General features: G+C 39.3%; 1 protein-coding gene across 4 annotated transcripts in view; it reads right to left on the bottom strand.

The window, feature by feature from the left end:
- The window catches only part of trit1 (tRNA isopentenyltransferase 1), a 61,446-nt gene that overhangs the window by 19,933 nt on the left and 14,423 nt on the right, over positions 1-27,090 (bottom strand). For 2 of the 4 annotated variants that reach the window (XM_016513718.1, XM_016513719.1), the window contains exons 2-7: positions 15,514-15,657; positions 13,478-13,573; positions 11,557-11,711; positions 9,999-10,141; positions 9,810-9,921; positions 3,003-3,115 (exon numbers count right to left, since the gene is read on the bottom strand). In XM_016513718.1, the coding sequence (XP_016369204.1) occupies positions 3,003-3,115; positions 9,810-9,921; positions 9,999-10,141; positions 11,557-11,711; positions 13,478-13,573; positions 15,514-15,657 (763 nt within the window). Of the gene's footprint in view, positions 1-3,002; positions 3,116-9,809; positions 9,922-9,998; positions 10,142-11,556; positions 11,712-13,477; positions 13,577-15,513; positions 15,658-27,090 lie in introns of all 4 variants that reach the window. The other 2 variants (XM_016513721.1, XM_016513722.1) reach the window with 2 other exon arrangements.

Genomic DNA, 27,090 nt, shown 5'->3' with positions numbered 1-27,090 from the left:
GTAACTACGGCGGGGGGGAAAGTACTCTTGATGGACACTCACTGGGTCCGTTAGACTGGAGACATTTTTGTGGTAATGTGACCAAAAATATTTAAGACCTACTGAATCTGAATTTAATAAATTTTAAGACTTTTTAAGGCCTTATTTTAGGAAAACTTTATTTAAGACTTTAAGACTTTTTAAGGACCCGCGGCCACCCTGTTCACATTACTCCATTTGCAGTGCGAATGTGGTGCGTATTTTTTCCGCGCTCATGTTAACGGATTAATAAAGCATGCACACTGCACACGGTTGAGGACCAGCAGTGCGTTCCAGTAGCGGTGCATCTGCAGCAGTGCAGAGATCGTTTCCGCACCGAGTCTATTTCTGCACTGCAAGCACTGAATTAAAGTAACAGCGCATTTTGCTGTTATATGTCAACACATATGGCTTTTTGGCTAGGTTTAAAGGGAAAGAGCACTTTTAAATAAACAAGGCAATAATAGATGGCACTCGTAGAGGTAGGAAAAAGAGAAGGCAGTAGAGCTGTCTATTTCTGTCAATGGTAAGTTTGTGATAACGTAAGAAAAGTAGTTTAAATGTTTTGCCCCTTGCTTGAGCAACTTAATATATAAATCTAGAAGTAAATGCAAAAGTAAAAAGCATTGAATAATGTGTTACTTATATTTATTGTGTTTTAACATGTCTGTGAAAGATTGTATTACTGTACTGTGTAAAAAAAGAATTGCAATGCTGAAAAAGCATTTCAGTGACAATGTTTGGATTTGAAATATATAAATATCAAAATAATGGATAAATGTTGTGTTTGTGGTAAACAGCCACGGATCAGTAGGGGACTCGTGTGTGTGAAAGCTGCTTCTCCTCTCACAAGAGTCACCTAAGAGGGGAATTCCCCCCTTTTTCAAAAATGAAATTCAGGCCCTGAATAAATGTCTAAAAATCCTGATTGGAGTATCACTATAAATTGTTATAAATGATAAAAATAAAGCTTTAAAAAGATCGGTATCGGCAGATACTGCTTTCTGTGATACTGCTTTCTGTGTTCGGCGATCGGCCTCAAAAATCCTGATCGGAGCACCCCTATTTGAAACCATATCGCTCATTAGAACATGCAGAAACTAAGAAATTAATTTCTCTATAGAGATATTTACTTTGTTAAGGGATAATGACTGGCAAAGTGTAAAGAATTCAAAACCGTGTTTGTCATGTTCTGACCATAAAGAGAAGTTTAAAACCACAATTGTTGGTCTGGTTTGTACAACTTTTACTTAGGAGCAAAAATCTGCATTTAAACTTGACAGAAATCAAGATTTGAAATGTATTGTGATAATTATCGATATCAACTGATTTGAAAAATTTTATCATGATAATTTTTTTGGCCATATCGCCCAGCCCTAATAATAACTAATTTTAACATCATGCACGTCACATGCTTTATTATTTTCTCATTCATGCATGTTTCTTATCCACTCTTAAATTGTCAATAAGTTTAAGCAGCCCTGCGCTGGGCAGATATATAAAGTTTGGCATGACTAGCACTGCACACACACTGCTCTACTGTATCATCAGCCTCACACGTCGATGCAACTCAGGAAATACGGCTTATTAAAACACATTCTTAAAGTACCAGTACTAGTAAAATGCGGAATCGCAACATTTTTAAAAGCAGGATATTGTGATACCTTTTTAGCACCGATATATCGTGCTAACACTACAGTAGACATCAGAACAGAGTGCCGCCCATTCAATTTGAAGCACAGAGAAAATGCAGACTACATTAACCATTTTCTATTTTCAAACATTTTAAAATGTATTTTTTTTTCCTGTGATGATGGCAAAGCTGAATTGTCAGAAGCCATTACTCCAGTTTTTAGTATCACATGACCCTTCAGAAATCATTCTAAAATGCTGATTTGCTGCTCAAGAAACATTTCTTATTATTATCAATGTTGAAAACAGTTGCTGCTTAATATTTTTGAGGAAACCATGACGCATTTTTAACCAGAATCCAAATGCAGGTCCTAACGCTCTATCAGATCCCAAAGCAAACAACAAACGGTGCTAATATACACTCACTGTGTGCTGTAGTACAACACCCCAAAAAAATCATGATTCTAACCTTTATCTCCAAATCGAAATATCATTTGGCTAGACAGGGATTTATCTTGAATCTGAACTGTTAAAATACTTCCTGTTCGGGCTCACAGGCAGCGGAATCACCACAAAACATAAATGCAATTCACAATCCATCATATAAACATCAGAGTAACACTAACCAATCCAAGACCAGCATTGTTGACTCCATGGCATAATGACAAGTCAGTAATGCTCAGCACTCAACACAAGCAATCCACACTTATGAGCTCTCAGCAGACATGAGTGCCGTTATGAGTGCTGCAACTTTCATGCCCAAATGAAGATAAGTCAAAGACTTTGTGACAGATGAGTAAATCATTTAATAGATATGACATAAAATGTTTTTTATTACATGTCTGAAACATACTTTCCCTCTGTATTATTTATTTAATTGTTGGTTTGTTTACATAAGCATCAGACATGTTAGCATAATCATAAGAAATCATTACTGTAATGAGAATTAATCACCAGCAATTAATAATGAACATGTACAATGAACTTGTCTGATGGTGGTAGTCATATTTTTGTATAACAATGATAATGTAATGATAATTTTAATCACTGTTGGACCTAGTGTTTTTGCTTGGTGTTTTGTTTAAAAGCTGGTTTGTTTGACGGTTACAAAAAAACAGCTTGGAAGAGCATGAGAATGTTTTCAGGATGAGTGTCTGAGATTGTGTTTGCTCTGTTTTGTGCGAAGTCAGGAAAGGTTTCATAACTGTTCTCATGCAGAGAAATTTCAAGAACATCAACATTCTCACTATGTTCATTCTCAAGGCTTGAACTGACAAGCTGTTTATAGTTTAACAACAAAAGACTGAAGACATTCAAGCTCAAGCCAAATGAAAAGGAGAATGAATCCTTACCTTTAATCTTCAGTTTGTCATGTTCTTCCTGACTGATGTTCTCACTTGCTGTCAGGTACTCGTGAAACTCTTTAAAGCCAATAGACTGGAATATGCCATGCTGATAGTCCTGACTGCAAACACAGAGGAGAAAACTAAATCCCTTATGTACACAACTAAAGTAAATGTAAGTGATTTTTGTCCACAAGAGCACCACAACGCTAGAATGCTCTGGGTTTTTGCCAGGGTGTTAAGTATTTAAAAAAAAAAACTAGCCCCAAACTTTTAAACAGTAGTGTAAATGCATGCTATACAATGTGTGAATAAATGAATAAATACATAACAATAACAAAACAAACATTTCTGTACACAGTTTTAAAGCAGCAATAATTTAATGAAATTACATTTTTTTTAAAAAGAGGAAGAAAAATGTTCTGCAAAAACAGCAAACCATAACTGTATTTTCTCCTATGAAATGTAAGGGATAGGTAATGTTTATAATGCTATTACAGCTATGATTCTTTCAGCTATGAATTTCAATTAAATATGAACCTAAATCTGATGTACAAGATAAATAAATGCCTTCTGTTGTGCTCCGTCTGGGTGAAGTTCAGTTATGTCTGAAGTTTAACAGCAACTCAGTTACAATAAGCTTTTTTTGTGAAATAGAAATGCTCTCAAAAGCTTGAATTTGCAACATTTCACTGCTATGAATATATTATATTACGTTATGCACTGGTAAAAGTATTCTGAAACCACAAGCAATCTGTCAAAGCATCAACCATCTCATATGAAACTACATACTTTAAAGAGTTCTTTAAAAATAGTTTAAAGTGCTCCCATGTTTTTTTAGCACCATAGATTGTGCACTTTTTCCACAACAGCTCACATTTTTCAAATGCACTTCATTATACAAACACACCTAATGCTACAGTAATTAAACCGAGACTAAACAACAAAGCTTTTCCTTTTGAATGTTTCATTATCAATGTTATTGCTTAGCTGTAGCAGAATTTAAAGAACAATATTATAAGTATTAGGCCCTTTGGGCGAACTCAAGGGTGAAATCAAATTCAATGTTTAATGGGACTCAATTTTAGATGGAAACACGGTCACTGGGTGCATCAGGACACCAGCCCCTGGGGTAAAAATGAGTCATCATACAGCTCAGAAAACAGAGATCAGCCGGTCATAGGGACACAGACAGTGCAGACAGGGCGAGGGGGAGGGGGTCTATTGACAGGACAGAGCAAACACACCTAATGCTACAGTAATTAAACCGAGACTAAACAACAAAGCTTTTCCTTTTGAATGTTTCATTATCAATGTTATTGCTTAGCTGTAGCAGAATTTAAAGAACAATATTATAAGTATTAGGCCCTTTGGGCGAACTCAAGGGTGAAATCAAATTCAATGTTTAATGGGACTCAATTTTAGATGGAAACACGGTCACTGGGTGCATCAGGACACCAGCCCCTGGGGTAAAAATGAGTCATCATACAGCTCAGAAAACAGAGATCAGCCGGTCATAGGGACACAGACAGTGCAGACAGGGCGAGGGGGAGGGGGTCTATTGACAGGACAGAGCGAGATAGACCGAGAGGGAATGGAAAGGAGAGACAGGCAGAGTCTGACCTTGCTGCCTTGTGACTGCTTCCAGTGTAAGGTGAGAGGGCTGGCGGAAGGGCGGCAGATGCAGACAAAAAGAAGAGAAAAAAGGGGGAGGAAGAGAGTGGGATGACGTGAGGAAAGAGGAGAAAAGAGCTTGGCTGGCAAGTTTGCCAACGAAGACGTCTGAGAGGGGAGGCGGGGTGCGATCGGCTGGACGGAGAGCCAGGCATTCGGCAATCAATCAGCAGAAACCACACCCAGAGCAGCCCAACCCCAGACACTGCTGTGTCATCAACATCCACACAGACACACCGCAGTGCAGTCCATCCACCAATATCCCCGCACAACAGAGCATGCGACAGCACTAACAATCAATAATTAATCACCTTTTCAAACAAATATTGTTAGTGCATCAGTAAATACAGTCTAAAGCACGGGACACAGCATCATGGGCTTCGCTGATGTTCTGATTGCTAAAAGATCTGAAGATTACAGCTGAATCTGCTGTGCCATATATCTTTAGCCTGATTGGCAAATTGACTGACAGCACTGCGCCACCACATGATGCTTGTCTTTGCAAAAATCACCACTACAAAACTAGTGTCATTGGTGGATGGTGGGGCAATTCTATGTGGTTGCTAGGGTGTTTTGGTTGGGTGGTTGCCGAGCCATTTCCATATGATTCCTAGCCTGTTAGGAGCGGTTGCATGGTCATATCTATGTGAGAGTGTTATAAGTGGTTGCCAGGGCATTTCCATGTGATTGTTAGGTTGTTATGAGTGGTTGCATGGGCATATATATGTGAGGGTGTTATGAGTGGTTGCTAGGGCATTTCCATATGATTCCTAGGCTGTTATGAGGGGTTGCCAGGGTGTTTCCATATGATTGTTAGGGTGTTATGAGTGGTTGCATGGGCACATATATGTGACGGTGTTATGAGTGGTTGCCAGGCCATTTCCATGTGATTCCTTGGCTGTTATAAGTGGTTGCCAGGGCATTTCCATATAATTGTTAGGCTGTTATGAGTGGTTGCATGGGCATATCTATGTGAGGGAGTTGTGAGTGGCTCCTATTAGGCAGTTATGAGTGGTTTCCAAGTTGTTTTTACGCAATTGTTTGGGTCTCATGAGCAGATGCCATGGCGTCCAGGGTGTCATGCACTTATCGTCAACAATTTAATTGATGTCTGAACCTCAAAAGGTGTGGGATAAGTTATGTCCCAAAGTTTAACACTGAGGGTTGTTTAAATCCTAACCTAAGTATGAGCAACAGTACCGGTGATGCTTGCCTTTGAGAAGCATACTATAAAGATATGCTGACATAGCCTTGACTGTCCTTGAGAAAGTATGAAATGTATTACATTTCAGTTCATTTTAATGTCATATTTACGTATATATGCATGATGAGATATTTATAGTCTTCATAAATACGGCAAGCTCAATGAAATGTAAAAATCAGTTTATTAGATAACAGGCCCTGAATCACAGTCTAATGCTAATGTCACGGTCGCATCAAATGTTAGGCAGCAGTATGGACCAATACATTTCCTGTGAATTCAAAAGGCATACACGTGTAAATGCAACCTCTCGTAACTCCATGTACTCTGACATCCTGGCCTTAAACAGGGTTTGAAAATTAGTGAGGTCTGGGGTGGGGTTAAGAATTGTGCAAACAACTCATTATATACACTAACACTTTAAAAGAGACAGACATGTAGATGTTCGTGAAAGATGTTTTTTGAGTGATGAACACTGTTAAATTATACCATATTTTATACCATATTTATTGCATCAACATTTGTTAATACTTTACTATAGGTTAGGGGTGGATCATTTTATCAGGTGTCTATTAATCATACAACAACACATATTACTGTTACAGTTTTCATTAATAACCGTTGCTATATAGATAACTTTGTCTAGTGCTCTTATGAATGTTCTTAGCATGACTGTGAAAATATAACTACTATACTTAATGAAATAGCATAGACTTCTTCATGGCTAATGTTTGCATATTTCATTTCATTCTGTAACCTACTTGTCCTACAGGTCTGTGTACTAGTGTTAAATGCTACGGTTTTTGATAGCGTTGATAACGTTTGACAGATAATATGTTGTTTTTTGCATTTGCCTTACCAAATGTGGTATCCTGTCAGCAATAACCTGTCTGTGGGCTTTTTGGATTACTGTTAGTTTAAAGGGGTCATATGATGCGATTTCAAGTTTTCCTTTCTCTTTGGAGTGTTACAAGCTGATTGTGCATAGATAAGATCCCTGAAGTTGCAATGACTAAAGTCTCAAAACCAAAGAGATATTCTTTATCAAAGTTAAGACTCTATTTGCGTAATGCCGCCCAAATGTGCATGCAAAGAAAGAAGGCGTGGTTTCAGTAACCGCAGTTAGTGTTGAAGCAGCCATGTCAGGGAGACGCTGTGTGTTTCTAGGCGAAAGCAAAAGCACTTTATTTGGCCTTCCGAAAGTAGATGCATTTAGGAATCTTTAAGATTACTTACAACAGAACAGCAATGCATTTTATGGACGACCGTTTCGTGAACCTAGGAGAGGAGGTAATTCTGACTTTGCTATGACAATCTGGCGCTTCTGAATCAGCTACTGTTTTCTTATTAGTTTAAGTATTTGCTATTGACTGTTCAAATGCAGAGTTTTGCGCATCGTGCGTGTGTGTGTGTGTGCGTGCGTGCGCACGCGTGTGTGTGTGAGAGAGAGACAGGGACACATCACAGTGGAGTCAGCTGTCTTAACCGTGGCTTGTGTACTGCAAACACATACCAGCTTCATCACTGTGTCTGTCACGCGACTCTGTTCCCCTTTCAGGCTTGAACTGATGGTAAAACTAATGACATTATTTACTGTCTTTACATTTATTTTGAAAGATGAAGCTCGCGATTATGGTAAGGGGCGTTACATTTCCGACGAGTGCTTGCGGTGTTCGGCCAATCACAATGCACTGGGTCAGCTGGCCAATCAGAGCAGACTGCGCTTGTCGGAAGGAGGGACTTTGTAGAAAACGAAGCGTTTGAGAGAGGCGGGGCATAGAGGACCTACAATAATGTACAGTATTTGAAAAATAATGTGTTTTTTGAACATTAAAGCATGTCAACATATTCTGTTACACCAAATACACAAAATAATGATCTTTAAAAAAGCATCATATGACCCCTTCAAGTTTGCCAGTAATTTACTGTTAACAGTGATAAATCTATGATGCTGACAGGCACATGCTAAGAAATTAGGATTAAGATATTTCAAATGTGAATTTTGCATTATGGGTAAAACCATTGCTGGACCCTTATAACCTTCTGAGTTTGGACAGCCATTTTGCTGTTGTCTTTATAATAGCCATTAAAGATAATCACCCTTTTAGAGTTTGGGCTGGATTGTTGTGTTCTGCCAGACTTCATCAAGCGGAATAGAAAACAGTGCATGGAGATGCACCAGTAAACTACTTCAGACAGATTGCCACTTCACAACGCTGTGCACACACTCTATTCCAGGGGCTGAAAGTTTAATCCTTTTAAGCTTTGAGAAAGCACCAAATTAATTGAGTAAAACTGATGCCACTCTCATTGCTGGGTGTTTTTGCTGGGTATTTGCCCATCACAGCTACTGTGTGGGGGCTACTGTGTATCAGTCATTAAAGGCAAAATTAAATAAAGAGGGAGTTTTGAAAAGATTAAGAAAAGTATAGAAAAAAACCATTTATTGTTTTGTTTGTGCGTTTCGTGAACCTAGGAGAGGAGGTAATTCTGACTTTGCTATGACAATCTGGCGCTTCTGAATCAGCTACTGTTTTGTTATTAGTTTAAGTATTTGCTATTGACTGTTCAAATGCGGAGTTTTGCGCATCGTTTGTGTGTGCGCACGCGTGAGAGAGAGAGAGAGAGAGAGACAGAGAGAGAGAGAGAGAGAGTCACATCAAAGTGAAGTCAGCCAGTATTTGAAAAATAATGTGTTTTTTGAACATTAAAGCATGTCAACATATTCTGTTACACCAAATACACCAAATAATGATCTTTAAAAAAGCATCATATGACCCCTTTTAAAAATAAACCGAAATTAAATCAAATCTTTTGTAATTAAGATAAAGATATCGCTAACCCTAAACTGCTACTTAACTTCTTTCTTTTTTTTTTTTAAGTATCAAATTAAGTGGAAAAAAACAAGTCCAAAGACACTTATAATAGGTGGATCTGGCAACAACGAAGGCTGTGCACGCGCCCCGCGCCCTCACTCACAACTCTCTCAAGCCTTGTTCACTCCGCCAGCATCTTGCAACGATCATTTTCATACCACGGATGCTAAACATTCTTGCAAACTGTCTAAACTGAATTATACATGCACACACTCATATGAGGAGTTTTAAACAGTAAATTAGTCATTCAAAGAGCAAATTTTATTTTTGAACATGAAAAATTTACCGAGGTCCAGACCTTGGTGACCTCATAGCTGGCTACGGCCATGTCTGACATTACTCAAAACACACCCGAGTCATTCAACTGGCTCAGTCACTTTGCCCGAATCAACTGACATCTACGTCAGTTATTGAAAACGTCTCACTTGTCAAAACCCCGGATTCCCACCATTACTTAAGACAAGAACCCCCTCCTGACAAGAACAGCAGGTGATAAACTTGCTAGAACTTGTTAACTTAAAAGGTCTGATGTGCAGAACAGGTTCAGCCTGTGAAACTTCGCTTTCTTGTATTTCTCTGACAGTTGAAGAAAAGAAAAGACAGCTGTGCAGCTTTTATGTCAGGCAGCTTGTGCGAGATAAGTTTCACATGGGTCATTCAGAGGTAATACTAGGATTATGAATACAAAACAAATCTGACCTAGTTCCAAAACCAAATAGAGGATCTTAAACCTAGAGGTGTACAACAGATTGGTGGCTTATATTATTCACCAATTACTAGTAAAAATGAAGTTATTATAGATACTGATGAATCTATAAAACCAACAACAAATTATGACAGCCTATCTTTAAACTGACACTGTAGTTTTGTAGCCTATCTTTAAACTGCTAATTTGTTACATTTGTGTCATTGTTTTTTTTCTCTGAAGTGCATGAAAGACAATGTGATATTCAAGTTAGCATATTAGGTTATGCGTTGTCAGAAAATCACAAGTGTTTAGTTTCATAAACTGTTTATCATGAATCATGCATCTAAAAAGTTCTGTTTCATAACAGTGAGAGCTACCTGTTTTCTTTGATCTTCTTGTCATTGAAGCGTTGGTGAAAATCTTTAAGCTCATCAATCAGCCCAAGCGACAACATTTGATCCACACGCTTGTCCAACCTCTCATCCAGAGCTACAGAAGAGGACAAATGAGGAAATTAAATAAGGATACGGCAGACATGTTATAGTGCCAATCTACAATGGAGCTACCATTCATTTCGTAGTGCAGCCAGAAGATGCAAGGGTCCTGGAACCGCAAGGGACCCCCAAGACAATCTCCTCCATCCTGTCCTCGCTGCTCCTCCAAAAGCCGACTGTGTGGAACTCCAGTGTCCATATAAACCTGCAGACTCCTGTTAATCAATCAACCCATCAACTGGCCATCAACTTATAGTCAAAATACCATATAACTTCAGTTAAATTAATGCATTTCTCAAATGCATTTGAAAGATTTACGCATGCCAAATATTCTCTTAGCTGAACATATTATTTGGAAAGAACACACCATGTACCAAACAGAAACATGATGAACTACTAACAGATAACAAAAGATGAACAATGAAGGTTAAGTTTTGTCACGCTGCAGAGGTGGTGCATGGGATTTTGTCAAGCTTGTCAGTTTCTCAAAAGGAGCTGATATCAGGAGGAGACATCAGCACTGTGAACTGTGGGAGAGGAGCTCATCCTCGGCAGCAATACTGCAGATGCAGTGGCACACAGGCTGGCATCAATTAAGCGAGCACATAGTGCTCAGTAGAGGTGCTAATCGGCCCCTTGATACCAATCAAACACCAATTGAGGCACGCTTGGAAGTCACAGCCATCAGCAGTTCTCCCACATAGGTGAAAGAAATAGATGCCAAATAAAAGCCAAAATTTACCATGGCAAGACAGAATGATAAGGTTCCTACTAGTGATCGACCAATATTGATTTTTTTATAACCGATACCGATACCAATTATTTGCATGTTTATGTGCCCGATAACCGATATGCAGAACCGATATTTATTTACTGTTATAAAGTAAATAAATGACTAAGTGAAGTAAGAACATACTTTCACTTTGGTTTTTCCTCTTTTCAGTCATCTTTCTATCCGATTATGGTAAAATGCTTAAATATCGGGAAAATATCGGTAAATCGATATATCGGTTGATCTCTAGTTCCTACCCAAGTTCACGTCAAGTTCCGCTCCTTTTGTAACAATATATGAGGGGGAAAAAAACAACTCAACCTAAAAAGTATAAGAATAAACAGCATTCACTGAAAGAGGAATAAAGGGCAAAGACACAGTAAATAGGGTGACTGGTATCTAAAAAGATTGGCTGTTCAAGCCCCATGAACTACCACTATTGTGCACTTGAGGAACTTTACTCAATAGTTTAAATTTTACAAATTAAGAAAATGGTTATATTTGCGTACACCGAGCTGGAGTCAAAACTAGATGTTCCATGACCAAGACCACTGCCAGGCTCACTAAGAACAAGATCCAAAATGCAGACTTAATCCCAAGAGCCAGACCTGCTGGTCCAAAAATTTGAATGGAATTCAAACCCTGAATTAATTGCAGCATTACTTTCAAACACTGGACTATTTTGTATAGTAAGTAGTACCCATTCAGAGCCATATAATTCTTACAAATACTTTTAAATTATACCATGCTGATGCTGTGGCAAAGGTAAAAATATTCACTCAGTGGAAATACACAGTAGTCTTTTCTGTGACTTGTAATTAAGCTTTCAATGTTTTATGCTATCACTGAAGTAATTACCTTGCGATCTTGCGTGCATCATGAGGGTGCAATATGGCTGCCATGTCAGGATCCACCTCCTTCAACCGTCTGTGAAGCTCAGGACCTCCCAGTTTCTCAAGCTCCACCCTTGATTCACAAGTCCCACCCTTTTCTGACAGTGTGTCACTCCCCTGCTGTAGGAAAGACAGAGGAGGACTCGATTAGAACATATCTGCCAACAAATGCACAGAAAGCCTTTTAATATTACTCAGACTTACTAGCTCTGTTTCAAAATTTAGAGAGCTGCCACGTTGCCTACTGCCTTTTACAGCAGCATCCAAAACATCACAGAACATCATAAGAGACTGATTAAGAACACTCGACATAGGCAGCAACTCTGTGACACACAAATAGTGAGACTCGCAATTGGTTTTAACAGTTTGCCATTAGCATGTTGCTAAGCTAACCGCATGATATTTTAATAAAGAGTACTCACAAAACTTAAATTAATAAAACTGCATTCTGGGATTGTCTTCTCTCTTGGGGTATCTTAAAAGGCAACATAATTTGTAGAGCCCGACTGATATATAGTTTTGCCGATATTATCGGCTGATATGAACCTGTCGCCGATATATCGGTATCGGCGAATATGCCGCCGATATGAACAATTTTTTTTCAGAGCACGCTCCATTGTTTGCTACTGGCGACCTGGATGAAATGCTTTAAAGCTTCAGTCTATGGAAAACCACTGAAACTTTGACCGGACGTATCTCCGTAACGGCGCGGCGAATCTGCACCAAATTCGGGGGATCCCTTCAGCTCGAGGAACCCTCTCGAACGCGAATCGAGTGTACGTCTAGAGGCCCGGTTTCGAATGAGTCCACCGCCGCGTCGATAGCCCCCGGGGTTCGGGAGTTAAGGTTGGTTAAATTCGCGGTCCGGCGCCGACCGATCTAGCGATCCCGGGGGGCTACCGACGCGCGGAGGGTGGCGTTCGAGAGGGCTCCTCGAGCTGAAGGGATCCCCCGAATTTGATGGCGGATCCTCGGGCGCGTTCGCGAGATAGTGACACCAGTCAACACTTTCCCTTCAGTAAGCGTTGTCTTATTCGACCGTAAGTGCCCCGCGACTTCACATGAAATTCCGCCATGATTACAGTTAAAACTGAGATAAAAAATTTACTTAAGCCAGAATTTAAATGTTACTATGGTAAAATAAATATTCAAACCACGTGTGTTACAACTAACACCCCGTTACTTTGTGCATCGCACTCATCGCAAGTTTATTGTTAAATTGTTAAATGCCCTTACATATATCTCTGTCACCATTATAAGTGTTTGATCACCACATTTGAGTGATCATTGCAAAAAATGTGTTTATGTATATATATTCTGTTTATGTATATACTGTATTCTATATATAGTACCAGTCAAATGTTTGGACACACGAATGGGAAAGTGTCCAAACTTTTGACTGGTACTGTACTATAATATACACAAAGAATATCGGCCGATATATCGGTATCGGCCTTTTTTACCCCCTAATATTGGTATCGGTATCGACCCCAAAAAAACCATATCGGTCGGGCTCTAATAATTAGGATTCCTTCCTTACGGAACAGGCCTCCTGATAAAGGCACGTATATGATATTTAAAGTAGGCAATAGGCATGAAATGGAAATTCACCATTTCTATTTTCTAAATGAATGTTATTGATCTTATTGTGAATGATTCAAATGATAAATGTCATTTTAATCAAAATATATCATAACTTGGTCTTCTGGTGAAACTAAAGACTTCTCTCTGGTCATGTATGTTGAACTTCTCCAAAATAAAATAAAAGCTCTGTCGCTACTTTTGTTACATCGTGACTTCAAAATGCTGCCCATGTAGGCAGCTCACTAGATTTTGGAACAGAGCAATTGTTCATACTCCTAAAACATTACATTTACCACATTTACCCCAGTGTCGATGAGCACTTTCCATAAAATAGACTCAATGTAGTAGTTTGTGCCTCCAACAATGATGGGCAGCTTTTTCCGACGGTGCATGTCCTCCATGTATGAAATTAAGGAAAGGAATTCACTTTTCAAATAAATGATGGCATAGTTACAAGCAATACATAAATTATGCACAATGATCATACATGTGCAACCACATTGGATTAGACTGCAGAACACACCAGTGCTACAGTGTTTGGCTGAAATGCAATATCATATTCCTAGATCTATAGCTGCTCTAACAATAATGCAAGTAATGTCCAGGCCTGGTGCCGTGAGAGGGCAGCCGGTTCAACACGACTGCTGGGATTCTGCTAAAGATAAACGGCATCAAAGGCTGCCTCCGTGGAGCAATTCGATAACTGCTTCAATATGAGAAGGTGCATCAGCACTCCTCCTCAATCGAGACGGCCAAACACACACTTCCAGGTCACATGCATCAAAATCAAAGCAGTCTGGACACACACTGTCCACCCCACCCGCATCACTCTGTGATCCCTGGAGAGGGAGGTGGAGAAAACGAAAGAGGAGGAGAGAAGAGCAGGGAGTGAGAGGCAGCCATGAGGAAAGGGGTGGGGATGAGATTGCGAGAAACCGATAAAGAGTGGTTAAGCATTTCTGAATGGTTATGACAGAAGATAACTCTTGATTATTTCTCTTGATATCCTAATTGTGATTATTAATTTTAAATGAAGCCCCATTTCTGCGTGCTTTACAGTGGTTATCACTGCTCTTCAGTGAGGGAGCAAGACTGGGGAGCTCATGACCCGCCACTCCTCATTTCTTGCGCGTGAGCGTCTGAGGTGTCTGCGGCAGCGCTCTTCCAGACACTGCGAGAGCCGACGCACCTCCTCACAGCATCTCCCTCAGCTATTAATATCCTCCTCATCTCTCAGCAAACATCTGCAGCAGGCGGGCGGGGAAAACGAGGACAGCCACGCGCCTCGCTCTCCGTCACACGCATTTCCAGTAATGCCCTTGCATGTACTGAAAGAGCATGCCGAGGGAGTACAACCCAGTGCCCACTCATAAAATGCCACAGCCATTCATGTGGCTCGGTGGGAAATGCCACATTCCACAAAAGACGAGAAATTAAAAGATTGGGATTCGCATTCAAACAAGACACAGTCTCACAAAAGCAGATTCACTGATGTCTGGGAGGCGATGACATTTTAAAAGAACAATTACTCAGAATGATCATTAAGAAGCTTGCAGATGATATCTTAAAAGGCTGAGTAATGGCCCATTAATTTCATCTGCAGAGACAAAATAAAAAGCATTTATATTTAGAAGGGGCTGTCAACTAAACGTGTCAACTAAATGAATTTCTGCAACCATTAATTATGGGGAGTATGGACTGGGCAAAATGGCCGACTAGTCACCCAGTTAACTAGTCAAAGGGTTCCAGACTATGGGGGAGACTGTTGAGAAATTGACTCCTCAAATTACAGGACAATCATAAAAATTACTCGCTGTTCAGTAAGGGGGTCGACTGTAAACTCCGTGACAGCTCTGAATGCTTCCCTGGCTATGATTCAGATCGCTAAAGTGTCAGACCCATTCACACCGAGAAAAATAACTATAGCAATAACTACTTAATGTTAACACCAACGCATGATAACATTCTAAGCGCGCATTTGCCGCTTTAAATGCTTGAGCTCTTTAATGTCAGGTGGATTCTGAAAGGGAGTCCAATGACATAGTTCTTCCATATCGTTGTTACAGCTGTGATGTTGACGTCGTTATTCTCATAGAATAAGAACAATTTTTTAAACTTTATCATTATAATTACCATCCTTGGAATGAACAGGCCTTTCTTCACAAGCAAAGTTTGAGAGAGTTTTGTTAATCTAGTGATAGACTCATTAAAAAAACTGATTATAAAGAGTCACTTGTTCATGAATCAAGCACAGACATGGAAAAAGGCCTAAAATAATTTAATTCGACCTGGAAGATTCTGGAATTTCACTATGAAGGGTTGGACATATCAGAAAGGATATGAGAGACAGAGCCTTATTCCTGAAGTCCACCACTGTGTATCCACTAACCAATGGATCCACAAAGCTGATCATGTGATGGCGACACTGGGCTTGCTCCTCCTCTGTAACCTTATTGGTGATGATGTCCAGCCCTTTGTAAACCTGCAGTGAGACAGAAGTAAAACAGGTCACAGGCATGTCCTCACTCTCTCCTACATAACTATTGTCATGGTTTTTATGTACTGTATGTTTGACTATTGTGTAGAAGCAGAAAGACATTTGTGTGCAACTCAACAGAAAGATCTATTATCTTCAATGAACCTCAATGAAACCATTGGATTCCAGTATATGCATGAACAAGAACCAGTTCTGAATTCCCAACCCTAGTTACGTGGCATCAGTCCATAAGTGGAGAGTAGGGGTGTGCCATATCATATCGTCCACGATAATACTGGTATAATTTTTTACATGATAAAAAAAGTGTGTCATATCGCGATATCAATGATATAGCGACGTGATGACGTATGGCGGATATACGTTCCCTAGCGCGCAAAACAACAACACCACCACAAACCCAATAGGTGTGTTCGACTTGAAGCAGCGCTGCGCAGACTGATCGGTCTATGACATCAAAGTATTGCGAGAGCAGTTCAAGAGCATATTCAAGCACACACTCTTACCTTCAAAAATAGGCGAGGCGCATATCTTTAGCAAAGCGGCGCAGAGCGTTCCGTCTCGCTCACAGCCGTGTCCGCACAGCTTTCAAAGTATACTCAACCGCGGATGAGCGCGGACGAACGAGCTCAACACATATGCGCAGTACCACCTACTCTTGTCTCAACATTCACCTCGCGCATGCGCTGTTGTACGTGCACCGTCCGCGCGGTCTCAAAAAATTGCCTGCACGCGGACTGGTTGCACGGGTTAGCCCTCCTGATAACGAAAATGATGTAATGCAGACGGTGCGCGGACACAGACGGCCGAAGTACTTTGGCCTTAACGCGCCGCAAAGGATGGAAAATGCTCTTAATTTTGTTTGCACTAACAAATGCTGCTGCCTGCCAGCTGCAATCACCAATAAAACGTTGTTCCATGTTTTTTTTCTATATCGTCATAAATATCGTTATCGCAAATATTCTTGAAATGTCGTGATATAATTCTGAGGCTATATCGCCCACCCCTATTGGACACCATAAAGCATTGCACTGTGGTCACTCAAGGAACCTGTCAGGGTCCACAGCAGGATTTCAAGATCAAGGGCATGCGTGCACCACTACGGCTAAATTTAGACCAGCTTACCGTAACTCCTCTGCCCTTGCGTGCCGATTTTGGAGAGTTAGGAAGAAATGCTACTGAATTATTAAGATCTTTTCCCCTGTGATCTCCACAGGACATCCCTGCCAGCGAAATCTTGGTAAGGGTGAATGAGGAGAACAGCATTTAAGGAGAGACGTGAATTCAGCCTAGGGATATGCCGGTATCAAATATTCATGTTGCGATTAATTGCTAATGCTTTTATCACGGTATGCGGTATTATCAAGATATTGGAATTTAGTTAAAAAAAGTGCTGTCATAATACAGTATAACAGGTTTAATAACATTTTTCTTATAACAAAAATAACTGAACATTTAAATGCAATAAAGCAATACAGAAAAATGTATAAAGTCAAAAGTTTTACACAGATTAAAGTGCAAAAGAACTATAAAGACCAATAGGTATCACTTTACAATAAGACCTCATTAGTTAACCTTAATGCATTAACATTCACAATGAGCAATAGCAACATTTGCTACAGAAGTTATTAATCCTTGTTTAAAAAATACAAGTCTTAGTTCATGTTAGCTCATTAAATAACACACTTGCAACTTTCGATTTTAACAACGTGTTATTAAATATTGGAATACCTAAGATTAATGAATGTTCAGAAGAATTTTTCATTGGCAGTTTATGTTAACTAATGAATTAACTAATGTTAACTAATGAAGCCCTAATGTAAAGTGTGACCGAACAATAAAGAATCAAAACACTTTCAAACAATATCTAGGGCATGTTGTAGTCCAGATTAAAATGTAAAAAAAGTTTGAAAATAAATAGCCTATTAAGTCTAAATATTTAAGTATTTGGCACTGTGATGAACATCATAGCAAATACACAAATCTGAATGGCTATTTAAATAATTTAAACACGATTCAGAAACAGAAAGTAGTGCAGCTGCTTTGTTTACAGGGTTTCCGGGGTAAAGGCTGCATTTAAATGAATTATTATATTATTATTATTATCATTTCTGCAGTTTAGCGCCATCTGCTGTCAGAGAGTGAAAGTGCGCTTTCATCCAGAGCGTCTCTCACATGTTCCGCCATGTGCTTCTCGTCCGCGCTTGTTTACATCAGAGTGCGCACGCGTCTTTCACGCAGCATACAGCGGTGTTGTGCATTTTGACCAGTTGATGGGAAAAGTATTCTTAAAATGCATTCAAAATTCTGAATAATTTGTAATATATAATTATTCACAGTATTTAGAAGTGCCCACGATAACAATATCGTGAATATTCATTACCGTGATATATCGCATTACCGAATACCGGCACAAGTCTAATTCAGCCCATTCTCTCCAGAGCAGAATGGTAAACACTAATAAAGGAGCGCGATTAAAACACGCAGAAGGTCTTAACAATTGCCACAGAACTTGGCATGGTACTGCCGTTCTGTTTTTACTGCGCAAGTAAATGCCTGCTTTTTAGAGCCAGCCCTCTTGAACACAGTACTTCGACTTTACAGGCCTCTAACCCTGTGAAAACTTGGAATCCTGAAATAAAACTAAAACACAAGAGTTGGGTCACTAAGCTTGTTAAGATAGACTAAAACAACTTTCATAAAAGTGCAGCTTGAGTACAGAGCACAACACTTTTGGACACTGTAAAACTGTTGCCAAAAACAATGTGGTGAAACTGAAGTTAATCAGGTCAGAACAAATTGCTAAATACGTTTATATGTAAAGTGGGTGTTCATATGTTAATGTGCCTTGTTATTTTCCATAAACCGTCTGGATGGACAGTCATGTGCTACGTTCCAGAACTTTGTGAGCTACCTATGGAAGCAGCATTTTAAGACCACTAGAAACACTACAGCTCTGACACCGAACATTGAGACTGTAGATATTCAGCTAATACTGTTGCATTATGAAGGATCAATACAGCAAAGCACATGGCTTGAGAGACAAGCATGCTGGGAGCTCTAAAGCTCTGTGGAGAGGGCATTTCAGGTCAGATGACAGATAAACAAATGAGGGTGGTGACAAGTTCTACAGATATTGGAAGCAGCACCTGATATAGTATACCTTGATATGGTTGTTGTGCTTTTAAATTAATAATAAAAAAGGACAGAAATTAACTATAATTGCGCTACCATTAATAATTTGCACAAATGAAAGCCAGTGCCAATAATAGTGCATATTTCTTTCCCTAAAATTCATCAAATCACGTTACTGTTATTTTGTCCACTGAAAATTTGCAGACCAATATTTTAAATGTTCTGTCATACACATTGAAGATACTGAAGATTTTTATATGAGCAACTTATAAAACTTTGCACAGCCTTGCTAGTGGCAAATGTTTGTGCAACTGACGGAAAGTTTCTCACAAATAAACAGTTTTTGAAAGGGGTGAAGAATGAGATTTTTGTTCACTGAAAATGTGGAAAGATTTTAATGTAAAGCATCAATATTGAGATGAGATGTAGATAGAAATTTTAACAGTAACTAGGCCGAGTTGGGATATCTTAACAGATATCATCTTGCTTTCATCAAAATATGAAACATGTTTAGTGTGAATATGCGGCAAATTATATCAATAGTTTCAGAATACAATTTCAACATGATTAAAAGGCAGTTAACACAAAAGAAATACCTTGTGTTCATGAGAGTGAAACCAATCAGTTTGATTCAGTTGTGTCTATTGCCTCATTTAAGTAGCTCTGACTATTTATTCTTTACAGTATATGATTTGAGTTCTCACAGCTTGAATTAGGCTACAATTTACTACATTATTTCCTACAGTAAGAAATATAATTGCACACAAAAATAACACTGATACAAGGATCTAAAGTACAGATGCACTTTCGTGTTAAGTGAGGAACGCACCTAGAATAGGAGCATACGTTTGTAACCTCGCACACAGAAATCATCTTATAGATTTGAGATCCATCAGGAAAATCCACACGCTTCATTATGCTGCGTGTTCATGCAGGGCTTTTCTTTTTTGTGTGCAGAAGCCTTTCGCCGGAGATTAGGTTGCAGACAACACTAGCGAATCCATGAATTATTAGGCTATCGATTTAATTTATATCAAACTATCACGTTTATTTTTCAAATCCAATGGTCTCAATTGAAACCTGAGCTCAGAAATAACTTGTATCCATCAGGCAGGCACTAATATAAAGTAGCCTAATAATAAATTGAATAAATGTTAAATAAATCAAAGTAATGGAGAAGCGGCCAAATCAGTCAGCAGGAACACCGGGATTTTTCCTGACTGACTGCGGGGCTGCAGACTGTAGGCTGCAGACTGTACACACGTCAATGCCGTTTACGTTCGGGTCCAGTCGGGTTCGAAATTAAATGCCGTCAGGTAAGGTCGGACTTGGGTCTAATTTCATCAGTTCTGTCTTGGGTCGGGTTTTTCATTCATTTAAAGGAGACATATTATTCCCCTTTTTACAATATGTAATATAAGTCTCTGGTGTCCCCAGAATGTGTCTGTGAAGTTTCAGCTCAAAATACTCCACAGATCATTTATTATATCATTTTGATAATGAGATCCCTTTGCCACGTCACCAAGGGAGCGAAATCGGACGCGCTGGTTTTCTCAGACGCTTGCAGAAAAAGGCTTACCAAAACAAAGTTACTGGGTTAAACTTTTTCACGTTTCCTTGGTTGGTAGATGCACGGGAGACCTGATTATAGAACTTAAAACCTGGAAAAGTCAGATTTTCATGATATGTCACCTTTAATATATGCACGTTGGGTTCGGGTAAGAAGTGATTCGGGTCGAGTACAGATTTTAGGACCCGAGAAGACCACTAAAATGCCACATAACCAAAATCCACAAAAAAGAAACCTTGCAACCACCATAGAAAAAAATCTGCATATGTGTTGTGTTGTTCAGAGGGGCCCTAGCATGTATGAGCTACCCTCCAGGATAAGACTAAAATTACATAAAACACAGAACAAGAAAAAGGGGGTGGGGCAAAGAATGACAGAACCCCTGTGAATGCAGAGCCTGGTCATGTGGCTCTCATTTGGGGCCACGTTTCTTAAGTGCTGCAGGCATTAACAGGTTTTGTTCCCTGCACCCGTTTGTTACCCTTTTATTAGACTCCGCACCAGCCTCTCACTGATACAGAGCCCACCCGGCACTCCGTATCAGTTGTCAGTTGTCAACAGTTGTCAATCATTTTACAGATGAAACTGTAATATTTTGACAACTCAAAATTTGTGGATAGTCATTTTAAATGTCTTTTTAAAAAGTACAACATATTGAAGATTGTTATATGAGAAAATCATTTGTTACTGGTTAACGCTTAATAAACATAGGCACAATCTAGCTTGTTGTGAATTGATGGCAAGTTAAATGCGGGGAAAACATTTTTTTTTGAAAGGGATGAGGAATGAGATTTTCATCCATTAAATTCTTTCCAAAAAAATGCCAATGTTTCACAAAACATTTTTGTTAGTAGCGAAATTTAAAAGAAGTACAGTTCATTCAATGTGCTGTGCTGTTGTGTTCCTTGATATCAATAATTTTATAGATGAAACTGGAATATTTTGTCCACACAAAATTTGCGGACAAACTTTTAAATGCTCTGCCGTAAAAAGTACAACTTGTTGAAGATTGTTATGTGAGAAGCATTTAAAACTTGTAAAAAATAATAATAATAAAAATAAAAAATATTTAAACATTGGCACAACCTTGCTTTGAGGTAAACTGTTGAAAATAAAATAGACTGCAAGTTTCTCACAAACAAACAGATTTCAAAAAAGTTGAGGAATTAACTATTTTGTTCACTGGAAATTTGTTAAAAGATTTAAGTTTTGATGTTCCTCTCAGCCTCATTTTTGCGTGCGTCAAATTGAATCTAGTTTCCTGACCTCTATCTCACAGACATGTTTGATTTGAATGATTAAGCCATTGAGGATTCTTTTTTTCCTGTTGCGTTCGCCTCGGTTTGTCTGGTTGACGTCGCAATGGTGAAGTCCTGCTGTTTGGTCTCATGCCCTTCCATGACTTCAATGGCAGGCATGGCATCTATTCCCATGCAGCTGCCTATGCGTGCGTGTATGTGTGTGTGTGTGTGTGTGTGTGTGTGTGTGTGTTTGGACATGTTCTAGAGAGCCAGAGTGTCTAATTGACACTCATTATTAATGAGGAAAACTGGTCCACAGAGAGGGGGGAGTGAAAAAGAGGAGGGAAACAGGAACAGAACAAATGTGGACTCCTTATTTCACATCCACAATTTCCCATTTTCCAATTGTAAAAAAACGCTTACCATTCACATGAACCGAGCAGGAGACGGCCGACACAGTGGTCACAAGTCTGTGTATCGACCACAGCCCAATGGGGTGGGGACAGTTTTTCTTTGTGTGAAAGTGAGTGAATGAGAGTGTATGTGTATGTGTATATGTGAGACCCAAAGAAAGGGAGAAAGCAAGGGAAAGGGGGGTGAACAAGCAAAAAAAGCTGTAGTGAATCCAGTGACCCACACCACAAACACTCAGACGAGTCCCCAGACAATGGCTTTAGTGTTGAGCTATTACAGCCGGCCGTGGCTGATCCACACAGCACCTCAGGCCACGCACGAGACAGCTGCTCCCCACTATTCATACAGGGGGAGGGCCATCGAGTGGGAGGACTGGAGAAGAGAAGTGACAGTATGACCAACAGCAAGACTGACGCAAGTCTTGATAATTGACTAAATATCAAACAACATTTCTGATGATGATAAAAGCCGGAATCCAGAATCACATACTGTCTGAGTACTGTAGGTACTACATTTGATGATGAACCTACTATGTGAACTTTAAAAAAATCAAAAGTAAGGCAGATCACAACATGAACTAGTGTCTGAGTATTAAAGCACAAAAATAAATAAGTAATCTACCTGTTCTGTGTCTCTTTGTGTTTTCAGCATCTGCCGGCTCACTATACGAGGACATGAACTTCATATCCAGAGCTGCTCTGAGCGTCACTTCACCATTTCATCTGATACAAAACTATTGACCATATACTCACAGAAAAATTAAAATTTAGCAAATTATTAAACTGCACAGGCTTATGAATTCAATTGATAAGACATGCTTTTCGATTATTAAAACTGAATTGAACCATTAAAATTTAGAAAAACTCAAACGGAAAACAGAATTTGGGGAAAATAAAACGGAATTTGAGAAAAAATAAAACATTTCATAGGACCTTGACAGAGTAATAAATTGTTGTTAAATTATATACGTTTCATGATTTTAATTATTTAGACATGCTTTTTCATTACTTTAATTTAACCTTTAAAAATGGAAATGAGAAAAATTTAAAAACACAAATCTGATTTTGGGAATTAATTTGGGATGTATTACATTCGTTGATACCTACCTACAGAGTCAGTTGCGTCACTTCACTTGCCATTCATAAATCCTCTCTCATGGCATCATGGGATTGTAAAGTGTCATTTTATGAATACTATGAATTGGGACATTTGGACTACTCTTTTCACATACAGTTTTTTTTTTTTGCCAACTATGTAGTAGGGAAGTAGGCATATTCGGATGAAACCAAAGTCATCCATGTTGAACTGACTTTGCCTAGAAGCCCAAGTGGTAGTGATTTGTAATGCATAATGAAACAAAAATCTATAATACATTAACTCTTTCCCCGCCAAACACAATTTTCCGGGCTTCCGCATTCTCGTTGTTATACGTTCAGGGGTGCTATTACGCATCTCATGAATGATTCTAGAATGTGTCGATCAAAAACACATATGAGGAAGACGCAGAAACGAGTGATCTCATATGTATGCATATGCATATGAAAAACAATATGATCATCAACAATAAACAGCACATAAATGAAAACTGCCTAATGTTACCGAGTGAAATGTCGATCCAGGAAGTGGCAAAGGACTGTGCAAGCTTTGGGGGTGTTGATGGAAGCGATCTACTGCATCTTTGCTTTGATCATCCTACAGAATATGATCCAGATGTAGTATTTGATCAAATCTTCTCTGCTTTTTGCTCAAAATGTTGCTTTTTTATAAAACTTACCTACATTCAAGTGTCGATAAAAAAAGAATGCTTGAATCTAGAATAAAACAGATTTTTTTTGTTTAAAGGTGACCTATTATGCAAAGATCACTTTTATAAGGTGTTTGAAGACAGTTGTGTGGCCACAGTGTGTGAAAACAACCAGCCTATAATGGTAAAAATCACATTTTTTTATAATCCCATTAAAACAAACAGTCTCTCAAAACGAGCGGTTCCAGATTTCTCCCCAAGTTGAAAAAGTCCCACCCATTGATTCTGAAGATTGCTTCTGAAAGGGGGATTGATACCAACACTTCGTGCGCGAACGCCAGCTCCAGACAAAGTAAGCATCAGGCGTCATATTTTGTTTTCCAAAAGAGCTTCTTGGCTCTCTGTAAGGCTAATGTTGCTAAAGCTACCATTGTCTCTGCCTGTTGTCACTGATGCTGCCTTCACATGCTACCAGAATGATCGGAAATAGGAATGTGGTAGTTAAAAATTGCATATGAAAGCAATGTGAAGTCGACTGCTTGAATTTGTCGAGCTCATAATGTGATAGCACACGAAGGCACTATGAGACCAGCTATGTCGTTATTTTTAATCGCACTGTGCTCCCCGTCTGTGTAATTCATAAATGTGCATTTACTATGCACAGTACAATCAGATTGCGTGAAATTGTCCTGTTTTGTTGTTGCCAGTATGCCGGAGCATGAGCTCTTGAAGCTCCGCCCTCTTCTGAAAAGGGAGGCGGGAGCACCAGCTCATTTGCATTTAAAGTAGGGCTGAACGATTTTGGAAAATAATCTAATTGCGATTTTTTTATTACCAATCGCCAGTGCGACCGCACACAAAATTTAGTCGCACCGGCAGAAAAACTGCGCCCATTTGGTCGCACACTGGAGCCCTGTGCAGTACAGTATTTATTTATCCTCAGTTGTTCAAATCGAGGTAATCGAATACGGTTATAGTGATAATTAAAATATGAAACGGTAATACTAACCGTGGGGTATTTTATCACAATGTATCGTCAAACCGGTAATCGTTACATCCCTACTTGTAAGCATGTAATAATTATGACAACATAAAGCACTGACAAATAAGCCTGGTGTAAACATTAATATGAAAGTCAGTAACAAATCACACAAACTAAAGTAGATTGCAGAAATATAAAAACAAATCTGTTGCTTTACCACACTACTTTAGGTAATTCAAAGTCACTGTAATAAACATATGTAAACATGTGGACTGCACTAAACACTGTCTGTTAACTTTAGACCAGTGGTTCTCAAACTTTTTTGGTTGCGCCCCCCTCAGACTACCAAATAATTTCACTAAACATGAAAAATTTATGCTTTTTTTAATTTAAAAAACATACAGGGAAAAAACACCTGCATCACTTGAAACATTGAAAAACAGCATAGAGAGAATAACTTATTTTTATTATTCTCTCTGTTATATATTTATTTATTTATTTTTTGTGGGTTTAATGCTTTCCGCTAAGGCATAGGACACACACAGGTTTCCTCCTCACCAACGACATTAAACACCGTGTCTACACCGTGTCTACAGTAGTAGAACCCAACCCATTATAATCAGTGACGCGGTCTACACTGGATGCAGCGCGACACGACACGACAAAACCCGATATTAAACTGATGCCTTGTTCTATTTATGACGTACTGACACAAAGTTAAAATGATTTGCAACGGTCGCTTTGTCGCGTCCAGTGTACAGTAGAGCTGTTGCGGTGCAGCGCAACAACTGTAGCGTCCGGTATAGACACGGTGAGTGAAGCCGAGAGCAAGATATGCCTCGTCATATTTTCTGCATTTAGCTTTTGAATGACCAGCACCTGCCTGGTTCTGTGCGACTTCATCTATGGCTTTTCTCTTCCCTTTCACAAACTGATCCATCTCCCATTGTAAGTTACGTCCTTTGGCTATTTACGGTTTTATTTCTTTTCTTTTCCTGCTGATGGAGTACGTTTGAAGTACGTTCATTATATACGCTTTCAAATATTTCCGCGTGTAACGTTAGCATGCCAGGGTTGCCAGGTTTTCGCAACAAAATCTGCCTAATTGCTACTCAAAACTAGCCCAAAAATAGTGTTCCGGGGGTAAAATACACGTTTTTTGGAGGGGTTCCCCAAATCGCGAACTTGGCAACACTGTAGCGTGCCAACTTGATGCTTCCTCTGAAGACTGCTTAGATGTGTTCGACTTGGAAGCAGCGCTGCTTAGACCGATCGGTGTGTGTGTCATCAAAGTACTGCGAGAGCTATAAGAGAGCGCGGACGTCTCATGCTTTCTGTAAAAAGCGTGTTAAATGTAATCGCAGCCTCTGCGATTGAAAAATCGCGTTTTTTCATATCGTGATATTATCGCAAATGCAATTAATCGTTCAGCCCTAATTTAAAGGGATAAACACAAAGACGCTGCGTTTTGGCTCATACCCTAAAACTAGCTATAAAAGCTATTAAAAATTATCTGTGGGCCGTGGGGTATTTTGAGCTAAAACTTCACATACACACTCTGTGGACTTCAGAGACTTATTTTACATCCTGGCGGGGAAAGAGTTAAAAAGTATAATTGAACATTTGCCGAGAGTATAAGCTAAGCTAGCAGTCTAATCGGCAAACAGTGTGCTGGGCTACTATGCACAGCAGTTAAATACAAGCTACCTAAATAAACACAAAGAATGATAAATGTTTTTGGTTATATAGTATTATGCTGTAACATCTAATTTACAAGACTAGTAAACGAAGTCTGGGATGCACCATCATCTAGGTGAAAACTGTTCAAGCATCTAGGTGAAAACTGTTCAAGCATTTAGGAAAGTAATAGCATACCTCTCCTCAACAAGAAGCTTTTAATTTGCACAAATGTATGACATCTTGATGGCAATGAGAATAAATGAGGAGAAGACTAGAGCTTCTGTATCAGAGGTGGAAACTGGAAACTGATTTTCTCCAACACTGTACCTCCCACTACACATCTTTAACGCACCAATCGTGCAGTCATTCACGCTGCCCCACTCTCCTGCGTCTTTCCATCCATTCCTCATATCATGGCTCAGTGAAGCCAAGCTAATAAATCCTTCATTATGTCGCTCTTTCCCCTCGCTTTAGCGCTATCGTGCAGTAGGGCTGGGCGATATGTCAAAAATATCTTATCGATAATCGCCTTTAAAACTATCGCGATATCCGATAATATCGTCTACCTAAGCCCCACCTTCACCACACCCCGCCCCCGCCGAGACAACATTGCCGACATGCACCATAAACACACACCATGTTCAGTTTGGTCTTA

Source organism: Sinocyclocheilus rhinocerous, unplaced genomic scaffold (genome assembly GCF_001515625.1).
Source record: "Sinocyclocheilus rhinocerous isolate Xijiao unplaced genomic scaffold, SAMN03320098_v1.1 scaffold206, whole genome shotgun sequence".
In the NCBI taxonomy this organism is placed as follows: Eukaryota; Metazoa; Chordata; class Actinopteri; order Cypriniformes; family Cyprinidae; genus Sinocyclocheilus; species Sinocyclocheilus rhinocerous.
This window is presented reverse-complemented; position numbering and strand designations above follow the sequence as displayed.